The following is a 15,249-nucleotide window of genomic DNA, read 5'->3' on the forward strand; positions in this document are numbered from 1 at the left end:
TCAAGATCAAGGCCAACATACATACGTACGTCTCGGAACAATAAATATGGCGGTTCGCCCTGTCATGGGTAAGCAATGAAGCCCACCACAATCAAGGGTTATTTTCCTGTTCTTCTCAGTTATCCTAATCACTATGTAGGACAAACGAACCTCGCTCGGGATCACCTGAGCAAGAGTTATTTTCTTGCAGTTCTCAATTATCCCAAGCAATGTTTTGCCTAGACTGACCTTGCTCGATGATCCCAAGCAAGGATATTTTCCTTGCGCTGCTCGGTTATACTGAGCATTGTATCTGACAAACTGTGGTATTGAGCAATTGTTATTTTCTTGCACTGCTCAATTATCCTAAGCCGTGTTTTGATCGGACTGGCATGCTCAATGATCCCAAGCAAGGCTAATTTTCTTACTATTTGCTTAGTTATTCCGAGTAGTTTGTCGGTCAGACAAGCCTTATTTAGTGATCAGAGCAAGGGGTTAATTTCTTGAGCTCCTCACTTATCCCGTGCAAAGCCAGTCCAGCCTCATAGCTCGATTATCCTAAACAAAGATTATTTTCTTGCTTTGCTCAGCTATCACAAGTATGCAGGTCCAAACTTGTTCGAGATAACTGAGTAGCACAAGAATATAGCCTATTGGCTTAGGATCACATCAAGGCTAGTAAAGCCAACACATTACTTAGAATAATTGAGCAAAGCTCCAACGATGAGAGACTAAAAGAGCAACTTGACTTGCTGGAGGAGGTCAAGCTTGAAGCAGAAATAAAGATGGTAGCCAATAAGATGAGAGATTAATGATGTTTCAACAAGCGGGTATGACCAAGAGCATTCAAGATAGGCGACATGGTGCTAAAACAAACAAGGACGACCACCCAAGACGACGGAAAACTGGGTCCTCGGTGGGAGGGCCCCTACGTGGTTACTGCCAACAACCATTCGGACTCCTACTGGCTCTAAGACTCTCAAGGGAATGAGCTGCCACATCCCAAGAACACCGAGCATCTGCAGAAGTTTTATTGTTGAAAAGCTTAAAACGTGTAAGCTATATTACAATGGCCAACAATGTAAACTCTATTAATGAAAGTATGGTTTTCCAGGAATGAATTGTGTATCACCCCAAAATACTCTCCCCAGCTATCTCAACTCCCTTCTCCAAGAGCATAATCTCCCTCACCGACAACTTACCCTCGTTGTGATATCAACGGGCGGGAGCGAGTCCAATCTTAAACTGTCCGACAACTTACCTCCCTGCAAGGGTCAGCAGGCGAGTCCAACCTTCCAGGCAACCCGACCTCCCTCACTGAGGAGAACGGCTCCAGCCCCTTAACTACCCAGCTCTTTAGCTGTCCTACAACTTACCTCTCTAGGGAAACCAAAGAGGCAAGTTAGCCTAAAGCATCCCGAGCTCTCCCTAGAAGAGTGCGAGTCCAGTATCTCAACTGCTTGACATCAACTCCCGAGTGTGTCTCTTGTGCTTGCTTATTTGTTGCCTCTTCGTCTTATTTGTTGTCTCTTCCAACGAAAAGACGACAAATAAGCAAGCACCTTGGACTCCGGTCGCGCCCCATCAAAATGATCCAGGTTTGCAAACTCCATAATTACAATTACAATTACGATTAAGTGTTATTTATCATCCGCTATGCATAGCCTCCCCTTGCCCGTTATACTCCTCAGATGCGAGAAAAGAAAGGCAAAAGGAAGAGTAAGGAACACAAGAAGGTAAAGATATGCTCAAGAATCCATTAATATTTTCACAAAGTTTACATTAGGGTTGTACAAAAAACCGGCCAACTGACTCAGACAGGCTGCTGGAGCTCAAAATTGGCCGAAACTGGCAGGGAACCGATCGGCCATTAGTGGTATATTAGCAAAACTGGCGTCGGCCAGTTCAGTCCCAGTTTGAACCGGCCAAAAATTGAAAAACCGGCCTACGTTCTGCTTCTTTAGTTTAGAAAAAAATAAAGGGAACGATGCTGTTTGGCATAAGCCAAACAACGCCGTTTCTACTAGGGCTTATTCAGATTCGAAATCCCCTCCCTTTTCTTCTCTTCTCATTTGAGCCCTCACCTTCAGCACTGCTTCTCAAACACTCTAGTCTAGCCTCTGAGCTCTCCAACTTCAACCTTTCGCAGTTCTCCAACGGCAGCAACATCGATGCAACCTCCATCGCTCCACATTCCTCCGACAAATGACGCAACATCTACGTTTTTTTTTAGGTATGATTTTGAAATTTGATTTTGTATTTCTGAGATTTTGTTTTAATTTTAGTGATGACTATTGATTGATGAGTCTAATTTTGTTGAAATTTATTTTTTGATAAAAGGTTGTGCCATTGTGGTATTTGGGTCTAGGGTTAGGGATAGGGTTTTTTGGTTTTGGATGATGAATCGGTGATGAACATATTTGACCATGTTGATGAGAATTTGCACGAGTTATTTTATACAATTAGGTTATTAATTTATTATTTGATAAATGTTCATTAGACTCAGTCACAGGTTTTCTGATTTTGATAATTTTTGATAATTTGTATTTTATACAATTAGGTTTTTAATTTATAAGACTCAGTCACTCAACAAAGGGGATACAAATCTAATTAATAGAAATTTCAAATTATTAACTTGTGTTGATTGACAGTTTTGTTATAAGTTTATTTTGATTCTTAAAATAATTTGTGACGTTTATAAGCGATATAAAATATAGATTAGAATCTTAGATTTGTGATGTTTGCTACATTGCAAACTAGTTGTTGTGTAATTGACAATTGTGTTGATTTTTTTGTTATTTCTTTGTTTTACATGTTAGATGAATTCTTCGTCAAGTCCAATTGATCTTGATTCAAACTCCCAAATACCAAAACCCCCAACCTCAAGTGCCTTTAATACTTGTAATTATCCACTTCCTAAGAAACGGAAGGGGAATGATCCGTCAATTGTTTGGGACCATTTTACAAAAGTTGAGAGTTGTTTTGTAGATAATCCTAAGACCAAGTGTAATTATTGTAGCAAGATATATGCTTGCCACTCGAAGAGGAATGAAACTTCAACCATGCAAAACCATCTACCTTCATGTCCCAAAAATCTTCATAAACGTGGGTCTTTGGATAAATACCAAACAACATTGGCAAGTGAGGCATCCTCGGAGGGGTTTGGAGAGAGTGATAGTTCCTTTAAAAAATCTTGTAACCCATAAATATAGTGAGGAGATTGTGAGGTTGGCGCTTGCGAAGATGGTAATCCTCAATGAATTAGCATTTAGAATTGTTTAAGGATTAAGAAGATGGTTTGGTTGCTTGAACCTAGATTTAAAGTGTCATGTCGAGTGACGGTTGCAAGAGATTGTATGAAATTGTTTGCATATGAAAATGCCAAACTTAAAAAATTGTTTAAAGATGGGGGAATGAGGATTTCATTAACTATTGATACGTGGATATCAGTACAAAATCTTAATTATATGTGCCTAACTATCCATTTAATTGATAGTGATTGGAAATTGTAAAAGAAAATCATTAATTTTTGTTTAATCCCTAATCATTGAGGGGATACTATTGGAAAATATGTTGAAACGTGCCTCCTTCATTGGGGTATTGATAAGATATTTACTATTACTGTTGATAATACTACCTCAAATGATACTGCAATTGTATATTTGAGGCATTTTTTGACGGAAAATAAGTTGGAGGGAAAGTATATACATATGAGATGTTGTGCTCATATTCTGAACTTTGGAGTGAATGAGATCTCATCTTAAGGAATGTGATAATGGCATTACAATGGTTAAAAATACGGTTAGAGCTCCTCCCCTGCAAGATTAGACAAGTTTATGAGATGTGCAAAAAATGAGAAAATTGATTGTAAAACAATACTATGCCTTGATGTGCAAACTCGATGGAATTCAACTTATATGATTTTAGAGGCTGCTGAAAATTTTGAGAAGGCTTTTAGGCGGATGAAGAGTGAGGATTATAATTTTATCTCTTACTTTAAGAATGAAAACATTGGGCCTCCTAGAGCTAACGAGTGGGAGTCAGTGCGGGTTTTTGGGAAATTTTTAAAGATGTTTTATGATGCCACTTGTTGATTTTTTGGGTCTTTACATGTAATGGTAAACACAAGTTTTTTAGAGATTTGTATGCTCCAAAAAGAGTTTGTTAGGTTGAGTGAGAGTGAGAATACTTATTTGATGAGCATGGCCGTAAGCATGAGAATGAAATTTGATAAGTATTGTAGTTCATTGGATAGGATGCATTTGTTGTTGTTGATTGCAGTTGTCCTTGATCCAAGTAGTAAGTTGGAGCTTCTTACTTTCTACCTAAAAAAAATTATGATGATAATTAGGTTGAAGATTTATTGTTGAGGGTGAAACATTTATTATCAAACATGTATGCGGAGTATAATGTTACATTTGGTTCTACCTCGACTAGCAGAGAAAATGTTCTCCCTCCGGCATCTGCACTTTCAAATGATGCTTAAGATAATCATGAGTCAACTTTTTTATGAGTGGTTGCTAGCACCGACTACCTCTTGATCTACATCTACCGAAACAGAGATAGACCGGTATTTATCAGATGGTTTGATATAAACCCGCATGAATGGAATCCCTTGAGCCCACAATCAATTTGAAAACTTACCCAAGAAAGTCAAAATCAAGTCAATGGATGGAGAATATAGACCCGTTGAGAACTTTTTTCAAAAACCAAGATTATATTAAAATCTAGACCCATTGAAGAACCTGTCTCAAGAACCCAGATTATAAGGAGGAACGCCACCAAGATTGTGATTTACCTTTGGTAAGTTCAAAAGTTCAATCAAGAACAGGAGGAGTAAACTCAACTCATAATGAAAATTCAATATTGTCTAAAAGAACTTGTGTTAGATGGCTACAAGTTATTCAAAATACCTAAACCCCAATTAACCCTACGCCAAAATAAGGCCCCTTTTATCCAAAGTGCCCATGGATGAATAATGTCGCTGCTACAATAACATGCCTACAGTAACTTCCTAGTTCAACAAAATAAAACATATGTGGGCCAAGCATCCTCAAGCCCGATTATTCTAGACTAATTCTTATAACTAATAAAATAAATCCTTTAAATGATTTAAACAATTTGAAAGCCTTCAATAACAATAGGCTCAAACAATAACTCTAAGTCATGTCTACCACAACTTATACTAAGTGGATCAAAACTGATTCTCCTTCTTTCAAGCCCATGTTGTATGTTGGGCTCTCGCTAACTTCATCCCAAGTAGATTGCACCAATCCTTACATTACTTCCTTGATTTTCTTGGCTCTTGATCTTGTAATTGGCCCATTTGGAACTTGCAAATGATTTTTAAGACTAGACCCACATTGGTTCCCATCATTCCCCCTCTCCTCAAAAGGATTTGACCTCAAATCTTCACCTACATCAAAAGGAGAAAGATAAAAAATATTGAAAGTAGCAGAAACATTATACTCACCTGAAAGATCCACTTTATATGCATTGTCATGAATTTTTTCAAGAATTTGGGAAGGTCCATCTCCTCGAGGATGCAACTTAATCCTTTTATGGGCTAGGAATCTTTCTTTGCGCATGTGAACTCAAACACAATCTCTTGGTTCAAAGATGACACGCCTTTGTCCTTTATTGGCTTGGGAAGCAACTTTTCATTCTTTTGGGCAATTTGAAGTCGTACCCTCTCATGAAGTGACTTCACCAACTCCGCCTTCTTTTGTCCATCCAAGTTACTCTTGCCATCAATAGGTAAAGGCATCAAATGTAAAGGAGTAAGTGGATTAAAACTATAAATAATTTCAAAATGAGAATATGAAGTAGTAGTATGCATGGTCTTATTATATGCAAACTCTATAAATGGAAAACAATCCTCCCAAGTTTTTAAATTCTTATGAACAACAATGCGTAAAAGCTGAGTTAAAGTCCTATTAACTATTTCAGTCTGACCATCAGTCTGCGAATGACAAGTAGTAAAAAATAGGAGCTTAGTACCCAATTTCCCCCACAACACCTTCCAAAAGTAGCTAAGGAATTTAAAATCGCTATCAGAAATAATACTCATAGGTACACCATAAAGTCGCACTATCTCCTTGAAAAACAAGACAGCTATGTTTGTGGCATCATCTGTTTTATGGCATGGAATGAAATGTGTCATCTTACTAAATCTATCCACAACCACAAAAAAAGAATCTCTACCCTCTCTTGTCCTAGGCAGCCCCAAAACAAAGTCCATAGATATGTCTACCCATGGCTCAAAAGGAACGATTAAGGGTATATACGACCCATGTGACAAAACCTTAGATTTAGCCTTTCTACATGTAATGCACCTGCCACAAATGTGATTGACATATCTCTTCATCTTAGGCCAAAAGAAATGTTTATGCAAAATGTCTAAAGTTTTCTTGACACCAAAGTTTCCCATTAATCCCTCACCATGTGCCTCACGCACCAAAGCTCACGCATAGAACAACTTGGCACACAAAGTTTGCTTTATTTAAACAAATAACCATCATGCTTGTAAAACTTACTAAATGCTGCTTTATCACATGCCATATAAACATCAGAAAAGTCAACGTCATCGGCGTACATGTCTTTCACATATTCAAACCCAAGCATTTTGGCACTCATAGAAGTAAGAAGTACATACCTATGGGATAGAGCATCAACAACAATGTTCTCCTTACCATGCTTGTAACGGATGACATATGGAAATGTCTCAATGTATTCCATCCATCTAGCATGCCTTTTATTCAACTTACCTTGACCCTTGAAATGCTTCAATGGTGCATGATTGTGGATCACAAATTCTCTAGGCCACATGTAGTGCTGCCAAGTCTCTAATGCACGAGCAAGAACATAAAGCTCTTTATCATAAGTAGGGTACTTCAGAGATGCCTCACTTAGCTTCTCACTGAAGAAGACTATGGGTTGCCTATCCTGCATTAAAATGGCTCCAATCCCTATTCATGAGGCATCACATTCAATCTCAAAAACTTTGTTAAAATCAGGTAATGCTAATACAGGTGCTGAACACAACCTTTCTTTAATAGTGGCAAAAGCATTCTCTTGATCAACCCCCCAATGAAACCCAACATTTTTTTTAATTATCTCAGTGAGTGGTGCAACAAAGGTGCTAAAGTCTCTAACAAAATGCCAATAAAAGGTAGCTAAGCCATGAAAGTTTCTTACCTCAGTGATGCTCTTTGGCGTTAGCCACTCATTAATGGCCTTGACTTTCTCTTCATCCACCTCAATACCTTTTGTACTAACAACATAACCAAGAAAAACAAGTTTGTCTATGCAAAACGTACATTTCTTAAAATTAGTATACAACTTTTCACATCTCAACACATCAAACACATATCTCAAATGCTCAATATGTTTATTTAAGTCCTTGTTGTACACTAGGATATCATCAAAGTATATAACCACAAATTTGCCTATGAACACACGTAAGACATGGATCATTAATCTCATGAAAGTACTAGGTGCATTTGTAAGTCCAAATGGCATAACCAACCATTTATAAAACCCATACTTAGTTTTAAAAGTAATTTTCTATTCATCACCCTCTTTCATTCTAATTTGATGATACCCACTTTTAAAATCAATTTTACTGAGAATACATGAGCCATGCAATTCATCAATCATATCATTTAGTCTAGGAATGGGATGGCAATACTTTACCGTGATATTGTTGACCGCCCTGCAATCAACGCACATCCTCCACGTCTCATCCTTCTTTGGCACTAGTAGCACTGGTACTGCACATGAGCTCATGCTCTCCCTCACGTACCTCTTACTCATCAAATCCTCAACTTGTCTCTGAAACTCCTTTGTCTCCTTTGGATTACTCCTATAAGCTGGTCGGTTTGGAATAGTAGCTCCGGGTAAAAAATCAATCTGATGCTCAATGCCTCTAATGGGTGACAACTCATTTGGCATCTCCTCTGGGAATACATTCTCAAACTCCTGCAACAAATAAATAGCCAAACTAGGAAGAGACTTGTTAGTTTCATCAAGATTAAGATAAGACACTTTATAGACAAGAAAAATCATAGGGTGATCTGATAAGAAAGCCCTCTTAACCTCACTCTCTCTTGCATAAAAACTCAATTTTTTCTTTCCTTTTCTCGCTACAAACTCTCATTCTTTTTCATTCTTTCTTTTTTGCTCATTTTCACTCTCACTGTTTTTTTTTTTGCTCAATCTCTTTTTCATTCTTTCTTTTTTTATCACGCTCATTTTCACTATTTCTTTTTTGAACACTCACATTTTCACCCTTTTTTTTTTAAGCAATCTCACTTTTCAGTTTCAGTTGGTCCTCATGGACCTGTCTTGGAGTTAAAGGAGCAAACTTGATTGTTTTGCCCTCCTTTTCAAAGTTGTACATGTTCTTGAACCCATAATGGGTCACCCTCCTATTATACTGCCACGGCCTTCCCAACAAAATATGGTCAGCATGCATAGGCACAACATCACAAAGCACCTCCTCCTGATACTTCCTAATGGAAAAAGTAACTAACATTTTGTCTATCCACCCTAACCGCCCCACAATCATTCAGTCACTGCAATTTGTATGGTCTAGAGTGTTTTAAGGTTGGTAAATTCAATTTCTCAACCAAATTACTGCTAGCCACATTACTACATACCTTGTTGTTGACATGGCATCCAGTATGAAAAATGTTCTCTCTGTTGTTCTGCATCATCAACCTTAATGCGTGTATTGAGAGTACGCCTGACAACAAGAGACTCACCTGTCACGGGATATTCCACTCCATTATCATCACTAGTATCAACCAGCTCGGGCATCTCATAACTATCATTCTCACTCTCAGTCATCACCTCCCCATTGTCACACATAATTATCACCCGCTTGTTTGGACTTTGAGAAGCGATGTGCCCTGAATCCAAATACTTAAAGCATTTAATATCTCTATTCATTGGAGATTGAGATTTTACCTTTGGTTTGTTGCTAGTTCCCTCATCTTTTCCCTTAAGTGGTTCGGTCTTTCTCTTTGCTTCAGCTGGATCATTCTTATCCCACTTTGATTTTCAAGTAGTGCTAGAAACCGAAGTGTACCTTGCTATACCCTTTCTTTTCAACTGTCTCTCTACCTTCATAGCTATGTGCATCATGTCCTCTATCTCTACATAATACTGCAATTCAACTACATTGGTTATTTCTCTATTCAAACCACTCAAAAATCTAGCCATGGTGGCCTCCCGGTCCTCCTCTACATTAACCTGAATCATCGCCACTTCCATCTTCTTATGATAATCCTCCACACTCCTAGACCCCTGTGTAAGATTTTGTAATTTCTGGTAAAAGACTCTATAGTAATGGCTAGATACAAATCTCCACCTCATGAGAGCTTTCAACTCTCCCCATGTCTCTACAGGCCTCTCATAATTCCTCCTTCTATTGGTCACTAATTGATTCCACCAAATAATAGCATAATCAGTTAACCAACTTCACTTTCTTCTCCTTAGAGTAATTATGACAATCAAACACCAACTCTATTTTTTTTCTCCCACTTTAGATAAACCTTAGGGTCAATTCTACATTGGAAAGATAGTATTTTCATTTTGATGCTCCCAAGATCTCTATCTACACCATCCCGACCCCCTAGATTCCCCTCAAGTCCTCTTTCACGCTAACTCTTCTATGTCTACCCGACCCAACTTCAGATATTAGGTCTTCCTCATCCTTACCATTTCCTTCATTCTCATACTCATTTTCAACCCTAGGCTTTTCTTTTCACCAACTGATTTGATCACAGTCAAAAGAATAAGCAATTGACAAAATCCTAACAATAACTCAAGACCCTAGAATAAGTGATATACGGTAGCCTTTCTCTCTCTCTCTCTCTCTCTCTCTCTCTCTTACAACCCTAATCAAAGAACAAGGCAACCCTAATCAAAGTATAAGGAAACCCTATAAAACAATGAGAAATTCAGCAGCTCTAGGATGAAGAAAATTTCTACATATTTTTTTTATATAAATAATGCAAGAATTAAAAGATAGAATCAAACCTGATTGGAAACCTGGCTCTGATACCAAATGATATGAGCCCGCAGGAATGGAATCCCTTGAACCGATAATCAATTTGAAAACTCACCCAGGAAAGTCAAAATCAAGTCAATGGATGGAAAATCTAGACATGTTGATAACTCATTTCAAGAACCTAGATTATATTAACATCTAGATTGTGGAAGAACCTGTCTCAAAAATCCAGATTACAAGGAGAAATGCCACAAAAGTTGTGATTTACCTTTGATAAGTTCAAAAGTTCAATCAAGAACAAGAATAGTAAACTCAACTCACAATGAAAATTCAATACTGTCTAAAAGAACTTGTGTTAGACGGCTACAAGATATTTAAATACCTAAACCCCAATTAACTCTAGGCCAAAACAAGGCCATTTTTACCCAAAATGCCCCTGCATGAATAGTGCCGCTGCTACAGTAACTTCTTGAAACCCTAGTTCAACAAAATAAAGCATGTGGGCCAAGCATCCTCAAGCCCAATTATTCTAGACTAATTCTATAACTAATAAAATAAATCTTTTAAATGATTTAAACAAATTGAAAGTCTTCAATAACAATAAGCCCAAACAATAACTCCAAGTCATGTCTTCCACAGCTTGTATCAAGTGGATCAAAACTAGTTCTCCTTTTTTCAAGCCCATCTTAAGTGTTGGGCTCTTACTAGCTTCACCTCAAATGGATTGCATTTTTCCTTGCATTGCTTCCTTGATCTTCTTGGCTCTTGATCTTGTAATTGGCCCATATGGAACTTGCAAAAGATCTTTAAGATAGGCCCACCTTGGTTCCCATTATGGTTGTGAGGCATTCAGCCAATCTTTTGACTTGTTGAATTGGTGGAAAGTGAATGAGCCTAACTATCCTATACTTGCAAAGACTGCACGAGACATGTTAGCTATGCCTGTTTATACTGTTGCATTAGAGTCAACATTTAGTACTGGAGGTCATGTACTTGATCCTTTTCGGAGTTCCTTGGCTCCGAGAAATATTGAGGCATTTATTTGTACTCAGAATTGGTTGCGATATTCGTCAACGCCAATTGATATTCGATACTCCATGAATAATGTTGAGAGCTTTGTAGTAGAATCTGGTAATGTATTTTTCTCATTCAATTTCCATATTCATTTACTTTTATAATTTAATTTAATTTTTTTTCATTATCCTAATTTATTAATATTGATTATTTGATTTTTTTCTATATAGAGTTAGGAGTATCGTTCATCACAACTATTGATGACTGAAGAGTCGAATACTCCATTGGGAATCTATTTAGAATTTTGAAGAATGAAGATTTGTGAAATCTTTTTCAAGAACAATTGTTATTTGTTGCTTACTTGGTTAAGCCAATTTGATTTTGTTTGTAATGTGTATTAAACATCTAATGGAGATTTTTTTTTTTTAATCTAGTAATTAGTATATAAGATAATAAGACTATAAAGTATAAGTAGTATATATGTAGCAGTTATTAGTTACTAATAGTGTATACATGACATTAAAATTAAAAAGAAATTGAATATATAAAATTAATTTTAAAAATTTTGCAAAAAAAAAGTACAAAATATAGATGATCTCGAATAATAAATTGAGTGCAAAAAGATGTTGAATTGGATCTTAAAATGGCCCAAAAATAATGGCCCAAACTGGCCCAAAAAGTGTGGCCCAAACTAGTAAACCGACCGTGAACCAGTTAGTAACCGAACCGGCCATTTTTACCCCCTACACAGTCGATTTCGACCAGTTTGTCCCACCAAATAAAGCCTATCAGTTGGTTTCGATTTGTCTTCAAAACCGAACCGATAGGTCTATTTTTCACCCCTAGTTTACATACCACAAGGTTTACATACAAAAAGAAGGGGGCCCAGAAAGGGGAAACCCAAAAGAAACAAGGCGATTGGACTTCAGCTGGCCGGGTTGTCCAGAAGGACACTTGGGATCAATTTCTTCCCTATCGAGGCACTTTGCTTCAATCCTGCCAGGACGAGACGAAGGTCTTGTACTTTCAGTAACCTCAAATTGCTCTGAGGATTAACAAGCATATGATCCTGCATTCTCTCCAAACCTTCCAAGTAACTGTAAGACCAAGCGTCATCACGAACCAAGCAAACATGTGACAACTCCTAGCGCAGCTGAGGGACAACGACTTCAACTTGATCCAAGTAAGAACGCAGGTCCTGGATAGTCATGTCACAAGCAGGTATCGCATGATCGGCCTCAACCAACCTGGTCTCCAACTCGTTGGCCCTACTTCTCTCTCTAGATTCCTTGGTACGAGCTACGGCATTCTCGGCCTCCAAGTCCTTCACCCTCTGGGACTTAGCCTTGAGAGAGTCCGACTTATTTTTCCAAGACTTGGAGAGCTCCTCATATCTCCCCTCCAACCATTTATACAACCAAGCATCAAAGTCGTGTTGTTTTCCTAGCTTCGAGTTCTTGCCCGGAGCCTATCCAGCTCCTCTAGATGGCAATCGAGGGAGTTCTGAAAATTGTCCCTCGCTTCCCTACTAAGAGCCGCTTCAAGGAGTTGGAAACCGACCTCTTCCCATGACCTCGCCAAGTCAGACTTGAGTTGGGCCTTTCAGTGACAGAGCTTGAGTATCCTCTTCTGCCTCCGTTGGCGACTAAGTTACACCTTAACGAGGGCTTCCTCTAACTCCTCTTTTTTCTCACACTCCTCCTTGGTGTGGTGCAAAGTCAATCACGCCAAGGATTGGAGTGTCTGGTTCTCACCTTCCAGCCCTTTCTGGTCATCCACAATGAAGGCCGACCACCACTCCACTCCCTTCTATGAATGTTTTCAAGTCAGTACCAAAAGAAAATACGCCGAGAAGAACCCCTTGAGCTTCCTAGCCATCTTTTGGACAAGTTCAGAACAGACCCCGTCTACCTCCAACCTTGGGGCAGTGTTATCCCTTCCCTCAGAGGGATTCCCAACCATGGTGCCATCACCCCTCGGTGCGTCAGTGCCCCCTGTAAAATCCGCTTGGAATGGACCTCCCCGACTTTCACCTTCACCTTCACCTTCATCTTCCACGGCATGCTCAAGATCCTCTCCGACCCCTAGGCTCGTTGGAACTACTAGAGCCTCACCTGCAGCCAACGCACCAGTGCCAGGCACGAGGAGAGTCACCTCGGTCTACCTCGTCGTTCCCATCATCGCTTCGGCACTGGCTCCTATAGACGTCAAGGCCGGGATGGTGTTAGTGAAGGACAATAAGGCCCAAGTGTCTACCAAAATAACTGGGACCTTGCTGACCCCCACTGACTCCACTGCGACCTCAATCTCCACTCCTGCCAATATGAAGGTCGGGATGGTACTAGTGAAGGATAATGAAGCCCCAACATCGGTGAGAACAACCAAAGCTTTATTGACCTCAACTAGCACCACCATGGCCTTACCCTCAGATACATCAACCAAAACCCCGATGGCCCAAGGCACTACCCTCGCTATTTCCCTCCTGGCATGACCTCGTCACCTCCAACCCCTCAGAGACGACTTCGGACGAGGCAACCTTGACTACGGGGAATAAGCAATGGGAGATTTTGGGATAGAAATCCGGTCGAAAAAATCCTCACCCCTAGTAGGGCGTTCTTTGGACACTGGCGAGGGAACCATTTTGATATCAATCTCTAGAGATGGGACCACTATTTGGGACACTCGAGTAGGAGAGTCCAAAAGGATTCCATAAAACTGTAAGGAGAGCAACTCCTCCCTCAGTGAAAGTTCAATAATTACCCCCACATTGCCCGGTGGGGTCAAAGAAAGAATTTCTGAAGGGATTGGGAGGGTCCCCTCGGGCTGAGTAATGTCAGCCATCGAAAAGGGCCTCAGCGTCGCCCGCCTAGCGTGGAGTAGAAGAAGACGCGGTTGTGGGAGACAGTGAGGGCTTCCCTCCCTTTTCCGAGGATGGCTTTGGCTGCCGAATAAGCACGGGAACAGAAGACTGCCCTTGGGGGAGGGGGGGCAATGGCTTCTTCTCTTTCCCTACCGCCGAAGGGCTTGGGGAACGCCTACGAACTTGAGGAATAGTCGGTTGCATCGGTATAGTCCAATCGACAAAACGCATATTGGCTAAGGGAGCCAGGTATCATCGGAGGCTACTCTCATCTAGCAGTGCCTCAGAGTAAATATCATTTGGTTAAGCCCTCACCTAGGCTCGGACAGTCTTGATCTGGCTCACTTCCTTGGGAGTTACCGCGGCCTAAAGCTTTTGTCCTCGCCAGCAACTCCCAAGATGGCACGAATAGGATAGTCGTGCCTGTTGATCTAGCCAACCGGAAACTCCCATCCTCCAAATGATGCAATAAGACACCAAAATCCTCCATGCATTTGGATGGAGCTGTGCAAGTGCCAAATGGATGTAGTCTAGTACGTTGTGAACCGGACGGTAGAAGGGCATCCCAAGGCCATTGAAGAACATGCTGGGATACAAGGCTACCTTTGAAGTGTAGCCTTCAAAGTCTACCACTCCTTCTTGAGGTGTTGGCACCACAAACTCAACAATGCCAAGAACCTTGAAGGTTGATCTCAGGGACTCCAACTCGCCAGAAGTCACTACTGACTGCCAAGAAAATCCGTCGAATCATTGTTTGTGGCTTAGTACAAACCTCGGGAGGGTCTAAACCCCTAGGAGTCTGTGAGAAGTTAGAGGGTTTGACATGCTTGGAGCTTTTGGGAGCAAGGCGTGAAGAGTTTTTGGGTACCATAAGAATGTAAAGATGGAGAAAAAGGAGGCTAGGTGCACCCAGAAGAAGGATTTAGAGAAAATAAAGAGAAGCACAAGGGATTCAGAGAAGGAAGACGAAAGCAAAAAATGCAAGTAGGCTACAAATGATGAAAGGGTTGGGGTTTAAATAGGCCCCAACAACGGTTGAGATCCGAAATCGTGGGAGCACACGTGCCCCACAAGGCCAGCGAGACGAGCATGAATCCCGCAACGCATATTGTATGAGGCGACATGCAGAGAAAGTGCCACCTAACACCATCAATGCTAGGAGAACTGAACAGATACAATCAAGTGCCAAATCCAACTGTTAGAGGACGTGCCACTAAAGTTGGGAGAGGAACCGTCACCTGATACCATTAATGACGAAAAATCCATACGGGTACAATTAAGTCCAAGAGCTTGACATGTGCCACGGAGCCGAGATGAGTAATTGTAACGCCCCGGTCCCGAGGGGTCCGGAGAGTTAACTCATGTTACTAAAAATCATTTT

At 40.2% G+C, this 15,249-nt stretch overlaps 1 protein-coding gene across 1 annotated transcript; it reads left to right on the forward strand.

Moving 5' to 3' along the window:
• The first annotated feature begins 12,968 nt into the window (after positions 1-12,968).
• On the forward strand, positions 12,969-13,499 carry LOC121262067 (flocculation protein FLO11-like). The gene has a single exon (XM_041164499.1). It carries the CDS (start codon positions 12,969-12,971, stop codon positions 13,497-13,499), a length of 531 nt encoding a protein of 176 aa, XP_041020433.1.
• The last annotated feature ends 1,750 nt before the right edge of the window (positions 13,500-15,249 follow it).

The sequence above is a fragment of the Juglans microcarpa x Juglans regia genome, chromosome 4S (genome assembly GCF_004785595.1).
Source record: "Juglans microcarpa x Juglans regia isolate MS1-56 chromosome 4S, Jm3101_v1.0, whole genome shotgun sequence".
Lineage (NCBI taxonomy): Eukaryota > Viridiplantae > Streptophyta > Magnoliopsida > Fagales > Juglandaceae > Juglans > Juglans microcarpa x Juglans regia.

What these genes read in the sequence shown, in the direction of transcription:
- LOC121262067 (XM_041164499.1), top strand. Translation starts at nt 12,969, where the DNA reads ATGGTGCCATCACCCCTCGGTGCGTCAGTGCCCCCTGTAAAATCCGCT.